Source organism: Pygocentrus nattereri, chromosome 26 (genome assembly GCF_015220715.1).
Source record: "Pygocentrus nattereri isolate fPygNat1 chromosome 26, fPygNat1.pri, whole genome shotgun sequence".
Classification (NCBI taxonomy): Eukaryota; Metazoa; Chordata; class Actinopteri; order Characiformes; family Serrasalmidae; genus Pygocentrus; species Pygocentrus nattereri.
Genome location: NC_051236.1, coordinates 1,874,118 through 1,890,000, shown reverse-complemented (window position 1 = coordinate 1,890,000; position 15,883 = coordinate 1,874,118). Strand labels below are relative to the sequence as shown.

Sequence of the window (15,883 nt, the reverse complement as noted above, 5' to 3'; positions counted from 1 at the left end):
GAAATAATAATAGTTGCAAAACTATCTCACTGCTGTGCTCAGGATGGTCCACCACCTGAGTAGTACTTGGTCATGGTTATAACATCATGGCTGATGTTAGGGGTACCAAAAATGGCTTGTTGAAGAGATGCCACAGAAGAACCACGTTTGTTTCTCTGAAGAACCTTATAGTCACAGATCCATTGTGCTAGTGTGAAGAGTGTAAAGTTTAAAGAACATCCATATTCCATATCCATATATATCACTTAAAGGCTATTTTCTTCTATAACCCTAAATCCAAGAAAATAACCATTTCAGAACCTACATTTTTAAACATTTACAATTTTGGTGGGTGTTTAAAATTTGAAGCACATATATTCAATTAAAATGTACTCACTTTTTCAAAATACAGTTGCATCATCTGTAAATTAAATTGTTCCATAAATTGTAACAATTACAAAACTCTTCTTCTTACTATATAGAACCAATTAAAATAGTTCTTTAAAGAATCATATACAGCAGCTTTTTATCATAGAGAAGAGCTACTTAATCATACAAATAACCATTTATGTATTCAAATTGTTCTTTGAGTGTTCACAGTTCTGTATACATCCATTACATTTACCCCAAATACCCAAAATACCAAACTATACCTATACAGTACCCCAAATACCAAACTGTACCTATACAGTACCCCAAATACCCAAAATACCACACTGTACCGATTCAGTACTCCAAATACCTAAAATACCAAACTGTACCTATACAGTATCCCAAATACGCAAAATACCACACTGTACTGATTCAGTACTCCAAATACCCAAAATACCAAACTGTACCTATACAGTACCCCAAATACCAAACTGTACCTATACAGTACCCCCCAAATACCAAACTGTACCTATACAGTACCCCAAATACCCAAAATACCAAACTGTACCTATACAGTATCCCAAATACCCAAAATACCACACTGTACCAATTCAGTACTCCAAATACCCAAAATACCAAACTGTACCTATACATTACCCCAAATACCAAACTGTACCTATACAGTACCCCAAATACCCAAAATACCAAACTGTACCTATACAGTACCCCAAATACCCAAAATACCGCACTGTACCTATTCAGTACCCCAAATACCCAAAATACCAAACTGTACCTATACATTACCCCAAATACCAAACTGTACCTATACAGTACCCCAAATACCCCAAATACCAAACTGTACCTATACATTATCCCAAATACCAAACTGTACCTATACAGTACCCCAAATACCCAAAATACCAAACTGTACCTATACAGTACCCCAAATACCCAAAATACCAAACTGTACCTATACAGTATCCCAAATACCCAAAATACCGCACTGTACCTATTCAGTACCCCAAATACCCAAAATACCTAACTGTACCTATACAGTATCCCAAATACCTAAAATACCACAGTGTACCTATACAGTACCCCAAATACCCCAAATACCAAACTGTACCCATTTAGTACCTAAAAATCCCTAAATACCAAACTGTACCCATGAAGCATTCCAAATATCCAAAATACCAAATTGTACCCATGTAGTACCCCAAAATATCTTAAAGTACCAAATTATACCCATACAGTACCCAAAATACCCCAAAACACCAAATTGTACCCATGTAGTACCTAAAATACCAAACTGTTTGACATATTATGTAAACATTGTTAAAGTTTCAAAATGTACCATTCACTTCCCAATCCATTCAGTCCATATATTGAAAACATGTCGTTTCATATTCATTGCTTTTGTGATGTCACAAAAAGAAAAAAAAAGGCTTATATAAGGTATATCAGGCTACTCAGCCTATAGCAGTTTCAGTTCGCCCACTCTCACAGAAGTTGTAAAAAGTGTTTCAGCCTGAGGTGCTTTTTGAAAGAGGCACAATACAGAGCAGCCAATCAGAACATAGCTCATTTACATGTATCAATCTTAAAGGTACAGGAACAAAAGCAGCCTGTTTAATTCTAAGGGATGAAGAGAAGCTTGAAAACGGCCGTGTAAAAAGAAATTATAACTGCGTTTGGTGCAAAAAATTCCACAATGTTCTTTTCATTGAAAAGTTCAAAAGGGGTTCTTCTATGCCATCACTCCAAAGAACCTGTCTTTTCGAGAGCGTATAATGCTTTCATAGCAGTACAGCCCCAAGCATATGCATCATTAATTCAGTTTCATAGTCGTTTCCATGACAATACCTTCTTTTATTTTTCTTCTTCAGTAAACAGCTTTGTTCACTCCAAACGCTGTCTATATGCTGTCAAGTCAAGATGCAAGAGCACAGCAAAAAAACAGCAAACACGTTGTTTGGAGTGATGAGTGCAGACAGAGGAAAGCAGGGCTGTGGCTTATGTAACTGTCTGAGGGGGGCTGGCGGTAGGTAATGAGTGGGAGTGCATCCAGAAGATTTAGCTGAAACATCACCCATAACCCTTCACAGCAGGTCTGAGCATCTGTCTCTGAGTATCAGCAGAGACCAACATCCAGAACAAAGTGTTATTATTAAATCAGTCTCACTGGTGTAGGAACGGTCTGCTCTGATAGGCTGTCCTGAGCCACACCAAACCAACACGACACGCTAATCAATCTGCTTTTATTTGATTCAAAAAAACGAGGAAACGTCTCCTCCCACTAATCCATTCATCAACTGAAAGCCAAATGTATTCAAGTCCGTATATAAAACAGTTAATGCAGAGTTCGAGGGAAGGAGGAGGTGTGGAAGCTTTGTCCACACTAAAGTCCATGTGATCCATCTGTAAAAGACATCTGACACTGTGTCCACAAAAATGATAGGGTCTTAGCAAACATATTACACATTCAGCGTATCCCATATTAAGAAATGGAGAATATAAATACAATATCATACATATTTTACATCAGAATACATCTATATTTGCATTTTGCTATATGCAGTGGGGGACTTATTTGTCTAGAATGTTCATCAGATGTTTAATGGCCAACATACCAATCTGTCAAACTGTACAGCCTTGGAAAAAGTATTCCACATGATATCAAAAAAGGTTCCATAAATTGTAACAATAACAAAACCCTTCTCGGTACTATATAGAACCAATTAAGAGTTCTTTAAAGAATCATGTACAAGAAGTTTTCTATCATAGAGAAGAGCCAATTAATCATACAAATAACCATTTATGTATTCAAATTGTTTGAGTGTTCACAGTTCTGTATACATCCCTTACAGTTAATAATGAACCCTTCAAAAAACATAAGGGTGTATTCTTACCGGACTGTACACATGTAGTACCTTAATACCCAAAATACCAAACTGTACCCATACAGTACCCCAAATACCCAAAATACCAAACTGTACCTATACAGTACCCCAAATACCCAAAATACCAAACTGTACCTATACAGTACCCCAAATATCCAAAATTCCAAAGTGTACCCATGTAGTACCCAAAATACCATACTGTACCCATGTAGTACCCCAAACACCCGAAAAAAGAAATTATATCCATGTACTATCCGAAATACCAAAAATACCAAACTGTACTTATACAGTACCCAAATACCCAAAATACCAAATTGTGCCCACATAGTACACAAAATACCAAACTGTACCTATGCAGTACCCCAATATCCATAATACCAAACCGTACTCATGTAGTACCCAAAATACCTAAAAATTCCAAATTGTACCCATGTAGTACCCAAAATACCAAACTGCCACAAACATACCAAAAGTAGCCAAACCTTACCCAACAAATGGCAATATAATATGACTGTCATATTGAAAGCTTATAACTCCAAAACAACTTTATATCCTAGACAATGCTGCTTTATGATAAAAGGAAAAATGACTTGTATGTAAATATAACTACACATTTATTTCAGATAATTGTGCTATTTTGGAGCATGTCTATTGGAGCATTTGTCATGATACAAATAAAAAAAATTAAAATAAATAAATATTTACAAGTTTTTGAGCTGTACAATACCCAAAATACCAAACTATACAGTTCCCAAAATATGAAACTTTACAGTATCCAAAAAAAAAACAAGCTGAACTCAAACGATACCCAAAGAACAACCTGAACTCTAGATAAGGCTGTAGACAAAATACCAAACTGTACCTATACGGTAAAAAAAACAACCGGCACCCATACGGTATGCAAACAATTCTCATAATACCAAATTATACATTACCCCAAAATACCACCCTGTACCCACTGTACCTAAACTACCATGCCGTACCCACGGTACCCAAAATATCACCCAGTACCAATACATTACCCATGATAACAACCTGTTTGCAAATGGTACCCAAAATGCCAAACTATACGACACCCCAAAATACCACTACCCATAGTGTCCAAGATACCTCTATACCAAAATACCAACCTATACCCATTGTACCCAAAATACCACCCTGTACCCAGAGTACCCAAAACATCACCTAGTACCAATACATTACCCATGATACCAAACTGTATGCAAATGGTTCCCGAAATGCCAAAATATACAATACCCCAAAATACCACCCTGTACCATACTACTCGGAAAACCTGTGTCTATACAGTACTCAATGTAACAATGTGTACCCATACAGTACCCAAAATACCAAATGGTGCCCATACAGTACCCAAAATACCAAATGGTGCCCATACAGTACCCAAAATACCACACCAGGTCAAGCAAGCTGAGTCCGTCCAAAGGAACCGGCGTGTGGATAATCGCGATAATGTTTTGCAGTAATTAAGAGTCTAAAAGCGCAGAAGTGGCGCGTGGAGAGTCTGTGCAGGCGCGCTCTCTGATCAGATCACACAGTACGGCTCCATCGGGGTCTGTGTGGTGACGCAGCAGGGGAAGCAGGCCCTGAGCCGCACGCGCAGCTCCTTGTTGAAGGCGAAGCAGATAATGGGGTTGGCGGCCGCCTGCGCGAACGTGAGCCACACGGCCGCGGTGAGGTAGACGTGCGGCACGGCGCCGCCCTCGGCGAAGACGCGCGCGTAGCACGCCGCCACGTAGGGCGCCCACAGCAGCAGGAAGGCGAGCGTGAGTATGTAGAACATCTTCCCGATGCGCTTCTCCGTCTTGAACTCGTCGAGCACGAGGAGCCTGCGGCCGGCGTCGCGCGGCGCCTGCCTCACTCCGACCAGTGCGGGCGGCGTGGGCCCGCGGCCGAAGCCCGCGATCCAGTTGGCGGCGGCTTGGCCCGTAGCGCCGGGTCCGTGAAACGTCCAGTTGTGGCTGACCGCGGGAACTGGCTGCGCGGGCTTCATCTTCCGGTGTCCGTAGACGAAGCACAGTATCTTGGCGTACACGGCGTGCGTGGCACCCACCACGCACGCGAGAGTGAGCGCCAGGCCCAGCGCGTCGCCCGCGCGCGCGGGCGCGTGGCCTAGGGCGCAGTGCTCGGGGTCGCGCGGGAACGCTCCCGCGCTCTGCTCCAGCGCCGGCGGCAGCGCGGCGGCGGCCGAGAGCGCCCAAGAGGCGGCCACGAGCGCCGCGCACGCGCACGGAGTCACGCGCTTGGCGTAGAAGCGGTGGTGCGCGATGGCCAGGTAACGCGTGACGCTCGCGGCCAGCAGCACAAAGGCCACGTGGAAACAGAAGAGCGCGGCGAGCACTGCGGCCGTGCGGCACCACGCGTGCGCCCACGTCCATGCCCACGGCCACGCCCAGGCCAACGGGCGCCCGCGCGCCCCGGCCGTCGCCGTCGCCGCGGCCACAGGGAAGCCGAGGGCGGCGCGCGCCGCGTCCGCCGCGCACAGGTCCAGCAGCAGGTAGTAGGGCGCGCGGTGCAGCGCGCTGTCCTTCAGCACGAGCGCGCACAGCAGCGCGTTGCCCGCCACGCTCGCGCACAGCATCGCGACGAGCGCCGCCAACTGCACCGAGTCCTGCAGCGGCAGCGGCGGGCCGCCGGGGTCGCTCGCGTTCGCCATCCGAGCAGCCGTGCCGGGGCTACGGGATCCAACATCAAGCAGCGCGCGACGCCCCGCGGTCCCGTGCCTCGGCAGGTTGGGTCACAGTAGCAGGCGCTGAAATCAGCGCGCGCTCATAGTCACGACGCAGAACTGACGCTCAAGGCTCCGTTTGAACGGCGATCGCGATTCTGCAGCCCGCCTCTCTGATCCGCCGCGAGAAACGAGGTCGTTGTGGTGTGTCGTCGCGTTTAGAGCAGACGCGCTGGCGCTGGGGGTGGGGGGGCGGATGAGGCGGGGGGGTCTTTTAATCCACCGTTTTGAAGACGCAGCTTGGTGCTTCTCTCTTCATCCACCGCTATAAACGCGCCTCCTCTCGCTGGTCTGCAGGGCCTCGCCGCCGATCGGGGGCCGTTCCTTCCACGGCTTCGTGCTCCGCGCTGGTTCTCGCTGGTAAACAAGGCAGCGCTCGGTTTTGTCTGCGAGCAGAGCAGCAGAGCCGCCTTCCCCTCCGCCAGCGATCCGCGGACGTCCTCGCCCTCCGATACGAAGCGTCCCGTTTCAGCGCTGATTACAATAAAGGGGCTTTAGCTGCTCTAAGCTGAGGGTCTCCCCGAGTGAGGAGGTCTGCCCAGACCATCACCGCGCGACTATTCCAGCGAGCCGTTAAAGGCACAGCCTTCAATTACAGCCCGGCAGCGAGAACCACCTATTTATTACATATTTATTATTTATTTATATATTTATCACACACACACACACACACATGCATGCAAATATATATATATATATATATATATATATATATATATATATATATATATATATATAATTTATTTCAAGGGTTCTTTAGTAAAGAACACGGTTCTGTACCGAACCATGAACACTCAAAGAACTTTTTGCATGATTAAAGGGTTCTTTTCATCGTGAAAGCGTTCTTCAGATTGATGGAGAATGTGCTGTGGATGGTTCTAACCTTTCTGGGTTATATAGCACCAAAAAGGGTTCTTCTATTGTTGCGATGTCGGTGCTACGTAGTGTGGAATATAAAAAGGTTCTATATAGATCCACTTTCAACACATAGAACCGCCTACAGCATCAAAAAGGGTTCTTCTGTTAATGTTTAGCATCGTAATAATAGAAGACCTTTTTGGTGCTACATAGAACCCTTTTCAAAAAGGTTCTGTAGAGAACCTTCTACAGCACATAGAACCATCTACAGCACCAAAAGGGGTTCTTCTGTTATTACGAGCTCGATATCAAAACAATAGAAGAATGCTTTTGGGTGCTGCATAGAACCATTTTCAGAAAGGCTCTATATGGAACCATCTACAGCATCAAAAAAGGTTCTATAAATACATGTTTAACATCTTAATAATAGAAGACCTTTTTGGGGCTACACAGAACCCATTTCAAAAAGGTTCTATATAGAACCATCCACGGCACATATGACAATCTACAGCACCAAAAAGGTTCTTCTGTTATGACCGGCCTGACATCAAAACAATAGAAAAACCCTTTTGGTGCTGCATAGAACCCTTTTCAGAAAGGTTCTATGTAGAACCGTCTACAGCACATTCTCTATCATTCTGAAGAACCCATTGACCATGCAAAGAACCATTTAATCATTTAATGTTCTTTGAGTGTTCATGGTTCTGCTTACAGCCGTTTTCGTTATTAAAGAACCTTTGAAGAACCGTCTTTGTGTAAGTGTGTACATTTAAAGAGACTCGTATAATGTGCTCCATATCGCGGCCGTCAGTCTCTTGGTGTGTGAACACTGCCTCGTTAGCGCCCCCTGCAGGCGAACCACCTCTGTCCTGTAAAACTGCTCCAGCACAAAGAAAAACATAAACCGATCCTTTAGCTGTTGCTTCAAGTCAGCACTCGTACTGAACACACTGTCCTGAAAGTATTCAGGAACATATTCTGATACCATAAATACAAAAGTAATGTATTTGGAGTACATGTGGAGTACATTCCTGCTCACTGTGGTAATTCCCACTTATCGTTTAAATGAGGCTCCAAAAATGTTCTGTGTCTTTCTCTCGTTGTCTTTTTCAGTCCACTGCTTAAACTCATTTCAGGTGAAAGTCCTCCAGCGTCTCTCTTGGTAAACCAGTCTTTTAATAGAAGGTCATTAATTAGTGACGCTGACGTCTATTAAAATGATCAGAAGCACAAAACACTGAAGGTAAACAGTTTCCATCAGGGAGAACCGAGTGGCTCTGAAATCACTTTTTACACACAAGCAAAGTTTCAGTTTCAGATTTATTTACAACTTAGTTCCAAGTTTAAGTTGAATAAAAACTGGCTTTAAACTCAGGATCACAGATGAGCTCCTTTACTATGTTGATCTGTAGGCGTCTGTTCATAAACATAAACCAGCCCAAACTCATTTACTATAAAATGAAATGGTGTTTGTAGAAATTCAGAAAAAAGCCGCGTCAGTCTCGACTGCATATGTGGACATATTTCTATATTGAGCTCTATTTACACAAAGTTAGGTTAGTTCATCATTTATGTTGAACAGACTCTCCCAAAGTTTTACTCTGCTGCGCTGACGTTGAACCGCGTGCTGCACTGGGTCGGTATGACCAACAGGTCAAAACCAGCTCTAAACAAAGTGACCGCTGGGCCCTGATTGGTGCTCTGGCTTTGCGCTTCTTTCGTTTTGACATGTTACGTTTTTATACACACAGAAACCAAAAGGAACGACAGATTTCTCAAAATGTAGGAGGAAAAAGTCGGATATTAGACTCTGAAATGTAGTGGAGTGAAAGGAAAAAGTCGCCCAGAACGGAGAAACTTCAGAACAGATACACCAAAAATACTAAAGTACAGAAACTAATTACATTTACTCAGTTACTCAGTTACTGTCCAGCACTGCGCAGGCACTAATGGCACAGAATTCCCACAGGATAAAACATGGTAAAGAAAAAATATGGAAAATTCAGCGCTGGCAAATGGAATACATGAAGTCCACCAAGTAAAAAGTACTTATATATAACGCTGTTATATTCACACAACACGCTGATTCATTGGAGGAAAACAATTCCAGGTATAAACAGTGATTAGTCTATAGAATTGTTCGTACGTTTAATTTACCTTGCGAACTACCTGAAGTCAGAAGAGTGCTGCTGTAGTTCTGCTGTAGCTCTTTCTGAACTGGTGCTGCAGAGTGGATGAGGCTCAGTGATGAAGTGCGCACTCTAGTGTTCAAGTTTGGCAGCACAGTTTCATAAGATTGCAGTGTGGTGTGTATTTGCACAGTGCCTTATTCCAGCAGTTCTCAGTCCTCATACTGGCATCCACCTCTGAAGTTATGATGTCATTTTGTAGTTGGCTTCATGCCAAATAAGGGATGCAGGGTTTCAGCTGGACTTCTCTATGGGAAAAAAATCAATGGTGTTAATGAAAATCGGAAAATCACCGCTAATGTGTCCTGGGATAAGCTAAAATGTTCCAAAGCCTAAATGTTTTGTGACATTTACATCTCCCAACACCCATGAATGTCACTGGATGGGGCCCTGAAGGTACTGAAATATGAATGTAGAGGCTAACACTGCTGTGCATTGTACTGCTGAAGACTGGCAACCTCTCCAAAATACCCAACACACCAGCAAGCTTTGTCCATTTTATCAGCTCCGCTTACTGTAAGAACTCCAGCAGCACTGCTGTGTCTGATCCACTCGCACCAGCACAACACACACTAACACACCACCACCACGTCAGAGTTACTGCAGTGCTGAGAATGATCCACCACCCAAACAGTACCTGCTCTGTGAGGGTCCATGGGGGTCCTGACCACTGAAGAACAGGGTAACAGAGTATCAGAGAAACAGATGGACTACAGTCTGTAACTGTAGAACTACAGAGTGCAGCTATACAGTCAGTGGAGCTGATAAAGTGGACAGTGAGTGTAGAAACAAGGAGGTGGTCATAATGTTATGCCTGACCGGTGTATATGACATGACATGATACTGTAAATACCATATTAGGGCCTATATGTGTTAACAGTCAGGGTTCCCTCGGGTTGACTTTGGCAATAGCTGCACAACACTAAATCACTGCACTATTAAAAATGAGAGGTCAGCTCAACTCAAAATGATATAGCATGTGATTAAACAAGAGTCCACACAACTCAAACTTCTTCGTTGAGTCAAAAGTTCTCTTAATTTTTTAAAAACTTGCTTTTTTTATACTCAACTTCCCCACTAGCCAGGACTCCTTTCATCACACAATCATAGACATTTTTCCTCTTGCATATGCACTTACGTAAGGCTATGGCATCGTTGGGCCTCAAACACACAACCTCCTGTAGGGATGAAGGCTTAGTCCACTGCACCACTCAGGAACATGATGGGGAAAATTTAATAAATACACCCTTAATTAATAAGTAAATGGATTAGACATGTAATCAAAACACAAATTGTTAAGCTTTAGCAGAAAGGGAATATTAATGTCTCACTGAGAGGCACTAAGAATGCATTAGGCCATAGGCTGTCTGTTCGGGGGCTTTCCAAAGCAGATGACCTTTGATGACCTCACTTGCAAGCACACTTTCAGCGGCCTCATATGAGTCCCTATGATATATGGTCCAGTAGGGCCTTGTAGGATCAGAAAATCTGGTACAAACTGGCTGAAACCAGCTTACTAGTGTCCTATACATGAGATATATGATGTATACATAATGTAGGGGTTTTGTATCCAATGTGACCAAATGGAACACAGGAAAAGAAAGGTGTGGTGATGTGACGTCACCCCAGCTAAAGTGTATTAAAAGCATAGTCAGAACACTGTTGGGTCTGTGCCACTTGATGCTGAAATCAAAAGGAAACCTTTTTCCCTCTTTCCACAAACATCTGCATCTGAAGTTCTGAAGTATAAGTGTTCATCCAGTATTAACAGATTTATTTTGTAATAATATTGTGTTGGAGGCCTGGGGGGTGAAGGGGATAGCCCTTGATCCTGACAAGCGCTTGAAGTAACTCTAATTTGTGTGTATAAATGTTTAATTCACTGGAGAAAATATTTCTTGCCTTGACTTTAAAGCGGGACGGTGGTGCGGTGGGTAGCGCTGTCCCCTCACAGCGAGGAGGGCCTGGGTTCGATTCCCCGGCTGGGTGACCAGGATCCTCTCTGTGTGGAGTCTGGTGTTCTCCCTGTGTCTGCATGGGTTTCCTCCGGGTTCTCCGGTTTCCTCCCACAGTCCAAAGATATGCAGTCAGGCCTATTGGACATGCTAAACTGCCCCTGGGTGTGAGTGTCAGTCTGCCTGCCCTGCAATGGACTGCCGACCTGTCTGGGGTGTATCCTGCCTTCCCCCTGATAACTGCTGGGTTAGGCTCAAGCACCCCCCCACGACCCTGATGGAGAAGTGTCTTGGAAAATGGATGGACGGATGGACGGATGGACTTGTAGCATCTTCTCATGTGGTGCGACTGTCTAATATTGTCTAATAAGGCCCAGGAAGAAAATTAACCAGATGGGACTGTGTGATGGAAGGAGCGCCAGCTAGTGGAGAAAATGAGTAAAAAAACACAAGTTCAGTTTTGTTTATCTGACTGAGATGCAGAGCTAGAAACAGTAGCTGGGAGAACTTTTGACTCAACAAAGTTTGAGTTGTGTGAACTCTGGTGTCCTCAAGTTGAGTCAACTCACGAAAAGCCACGTAATCAGTTACCAAATCATTTTAAGTTGAGCTGACCTCTCATTTTTTTACAGTGTGGTGTAGTGTAAGCATGTTGTAATAGACGTTTCTTTATGTGACTGATTTAATCCACAGGATCGTCAGCCTTCTTGTAGCACGGATGTAGCCATTTTCATGTTTTGACTCCATAGACACTTCAAAATTCAACCAATCCGGTGATATCTGGGGGAAATACGCACACGGGACCAGATGTATTGACTTTAGAACAATTTTGCTCGACAGTAACACTGGCGAAACTCCCTGAGAGCAGGAGGAAGAAACCTTGAGAGGCACCAAGACTCAGAAAGGGAACCCATCCTCCTCTGGTCGACACCGGACAGCAAACAGTGTTAGTATAAAGTATTATAGTACAAAACGGGGAAAACAGGTGGGGCAGTGGTTAAATAGATTAGTTTACGATTAGCAGCGGCAGCATCTGAGGGTCAGTTCAGTTCAGAGTGAGGTTTGCACAGCGCTGTACAGCGTGAAGCTCAATGGTGGTCAAGCCGGTCCAGAAGGCTGGTGAGCAGTGGCTCCCGCCCAAAGCAGAAGAGGCAACAGCATCAGATGTGCAGGATGGGAAGCTGTTCAAATGGGCAAAGAAAGGAAAACACACACAGAGTCAGTTCTGTAATGAGTGACTGACCACAGATTACAGTGTTTACAGAGCAGCAGAGACTCCAGCAGGTCTAGTCATTACAGCCCTTTACTAAAAGGGAGAAACCAGAAGTAACAGAGACAGGAGGCTCCCTGAGATGTTGGCGCCGCTCCTCTACACTGTCAGAAACATGAGCGAACAGCACCAACACTCCCAGTTTACCATAATACTCTACGACCCTGAACCCCCAGATCTGCACCTTTTATCTGACAGGGAAGACTAATCACCAAAGCCTCGACTATACAAGTGAGTTTTTAGCCTAGACTTAAAGACTGAGGCTGAGGCTGAGTCTGAGTCCCGAACATTAACGGAAGGTTATTCCAGAGCTGGGGGGCTTTGTATGAGAAAGCTCTCCCCCTGCTGATGGAGCTTTATTAGTTCTAGGTACCAGTAGTGAGCAGCACCTTGTGATCTAAGTAGGCGTGATGGTTCATAGTGGGAGGGAAGGTCACTGAAAAACAGCATTCACGTTTCTCTTAGAGTAAAATGGCTCAGACACAGAATTCCCTATTTGAGCATGTGACTGACCACAAAATAGCCTTTACTTTCCTGCGTAGTGGGTGAAACAGGCTTTGCTTGCGCAGTTTAGTCTTCCTGTTCTCGAACGCTCTATTTCGCTCAGCACTGTTTACAGGAGGGACACTTTTACATCACAAGCAATTTGCCTCCAGAACAGCTCTCATAAAACTTCAATAATATTTCTCACATAAACTCAGAAACCTAATTATGGGATAATGCATGAACTAATGGATGTTGTAAACTATGGACTATCTAGAGTCTATTTTAGTGTTATTTTTTTATTCATTTATTTCAGCCTCAAAATTGTCCTGCGGCGATAAGTAAACTTGAATGGAACTGGATTTAATTCGTGAAAGCCTTCTTGTTGAAACAGGTGTGTTGAATGAGGAAAGTCATTAAAATGTACTAAAATATTCAAGAAACTAAAATATTCACTATTGGCATATCATCTGTTTAAGAGTAGGGAGGTCTGCTTGTCAAATCAATTATATATTATTCAAATAAAAAATGATGATTGGTTGAGAAACATTCTAACTGTTTTTTGCACAGTCACTGTATCTCTCCGCTGAGATGCCGTTGCTAAGACTTCGACAGCTGTAGGAGATCGCATTTGACCGACAGGCGATTTGGCCGGACTCTAAAGATGAGACGACACTAAATTCCCAAACTGTGATGACCACTGAGCAGCTTTAATATTGATCTAGCAAAAATGGACAAAAGTGAGCTAAACTTGATATTGTGGCAGTTTTACGGCTCAGTCTGTACTTCAAAAGGCGAGGCTTACAACAGACTGTGCAGCAAGTGAGTGGAGATATATATATATATATATATATATATATATATATATATATATATATATATATAAATAATGAGACTCATAATGAGACATACAGTATATTTTTGCGTTCCATTTCAGTGCGACTTGAAAGAAAAAGGAAAGATCCTAAAACGGCACATTAATAGGAATAATTATCAGATTCTCTAATTTGAATAAGATTAACCTAAACTGTTTTGTTGATCTAATCTAAGATAAACTTGGCCAACGATTTTTATGAGAACTTTCCAGATGGTAGACTCAGAAGTTCAAGTTGACCTTCAGTGTGGTTTCTGACACTGTACACTCTTTAAAAAGCGGCTTCAGAGCCATCTTTTTCATGTGCATATGGCATGCTGCTATTTATATTTATATATGACATGCGAAACTAAAGACAAAGTGTCATGCTGTGATAAAATCACACATGAGCAAGTCTGATAGAGGTTAGTTAACAACTCCACATTGTTTGAGGCTCGATGGTGCACGTCAGGGGTCGCAACCCAAATGTTAAGAAGAGTCATTTTGGCCTCTCAACAAAAGTCAAAGCGCCTTGGGAGGCACAACACTCTATGTCCATTTTATTGAAGTAACATTTTACCCTCTTTATTGTGAAACTGTCTCAGGATATGCTAATGTGCTGAAACGTAAAGGCTTATAGATATGATGTAAATACAAACGTAGACTCTCAATGCTCTGCGTTAAGCTCTAGCTCAGCTGTAGCTGCTTTCTCACGTCTCCGGCAGGAAACTTTTCCTCAACAGTGTCTTGTAAAATGTCTCTCAACGTTTGCTGTTTTTTTACAAGACTGAAGTCGCTTCTCATTCACCAGCTTCTTGTTTGCAACTGCTGCACAATTTAAAGTGGAACGGGGGAATTCGAACAAGAAGCTGGTGAACGAGAAGCGACTACAACTTCGCAACTTCGTCCATTTGTCTCAAATTTATGTATGTTCGTCTTAAATCTTTCTCCTTGACTAGTTAGGTGCTAGATAGGTGATATTGTTGTCTGCGTTGCTATGGTAACCGGCCGTCTGCGCTGATCTTCAGGGCTAATGGGTGAATTAGAAGTTCTACATTAACTCCAGCGTTTAAGACCATTCACTGTTAAACTGTGTTGAACGATCAGCATTTTACTGTAAAGGATTTTACTGTATTTTATTATTACCTACTGATCTGATTCAGCTGTGGAGCCACAACAGGACAGTAAAAGAGCTGCATGTAGCTCTGGAGCTGCATGTTGCCGACCCCTGGTTTAGCCAATACTTAGGGGTATGAGCTTCCATTACTTATTAGATACATAGCCTTGTAGTTCAGTGCGAAAGTAAAGAAGCAAACTTTAGACACCAAGCACATCTTGGCTGACTGATTACATTTAGAGTAATGGGACGAATGAGCAAATTAGATTTTTTTTACTTTGTACGGAACTATCACTTTAACACAGCCTGTGCAGTTCAGAGGATTATTATTCACTCTTCAGTTCTGAATACTGAGAGAAGCCCTCATGACCAATAAATGGGAAAACATGAATAAGTTGTATTATTTGGAGGGCCCTATCTGTTATCCTACTGGATCCAGTGTTTAAGTGCTGCTCTCAACTTGTAGAGGGCAGCACTTCACGTCGGACCCCATTCAGACGAGTGAAGAGGACCCTCGAGACTCGACATATTTTTCCAGCCAAAATACTTGTTTACAGATTTACAAGTGTTGTTGATAATCATTACTCGTGTTGGACTATCAGCAGCTGTAAAGGCTGCATGAGACCAGAGCACATAAAATATGCATCAGAGATTTTAGACTTACTGATCCACCCCATTAACAGATTCTACTCTAAACATCTTAATGAATGCAATTACTTGTACAGTGATGGAGCTGCTAGTCAGCATGCCTGAATCAACACCAGTCAGCCATACTGATTTTTAACCAACTCCTTGTTTCTACACTCACTGTCCACTTTATCAGCTCCACTTACTGTATAGCTGCACTCTGTAGTTCTACAGTTACAGACTGTAGTCCATCTGTTTCTCTGATACTCTGTTACCCTGTTCTTCAGTGGTCAGGACCCCCCATGGACCCTCACAGAGCAGGTACTATTTGGGTGGTGGGTCATTCTCAGCACTGCAGTAACACTGACGTGGTGGTGGTGGTGTGTTAGTGTGTGTTGTGCTGGTATGAGTGGATCAGACACAGCAGTGCTGCTGGAGTTTTTAGACACCTCAGTGTCACTGCTGGACTGAGAATAGTCCTGAAAAGTAGAATCTTTGAAAAACAAATTTCTTAATATTTGGTGCTGTGTCCCT

At 43.3% G+C, this 15,883-nt stretch overlaps 1 protein-coding gene across 1 annotated transcript; it reads right to left on the bottom strand.

Moving 5' to 3' along the window:
• Nucleotides 1-2,592: 2,592 nt before the first annotated feature.
• Nucleotides 2,593-6,559, bottom strand: gpr27 (G protein-coupled receptor 27). The gene has a single exon (XM_017718589.2). The coding sequence runs from the start codon at nucleotides 5,923-5,925 to the stop codon at nucleotides 4,795-4,797; it is 1,131 nt and encodes a 376-aa protein (XP_017574078.1). The 5' UTR covers nucleotides 5,926-6,559; the 3' UTR covers nucleotides 2,593-4,794.
• Nucleotides 6,560-15,883: the final 9,324 nt, after the last annotated feature.

What these genes read in the sequence shown, in the direction of transcription:
- gpr27 (XM_017718589.2), bottom strand. Translation starts at nt 5,925, where the DNA reads ATGGCGAACGCGAGCGACCCCGGCGGCCCGCCGCTGCCGCTGCAGGAC.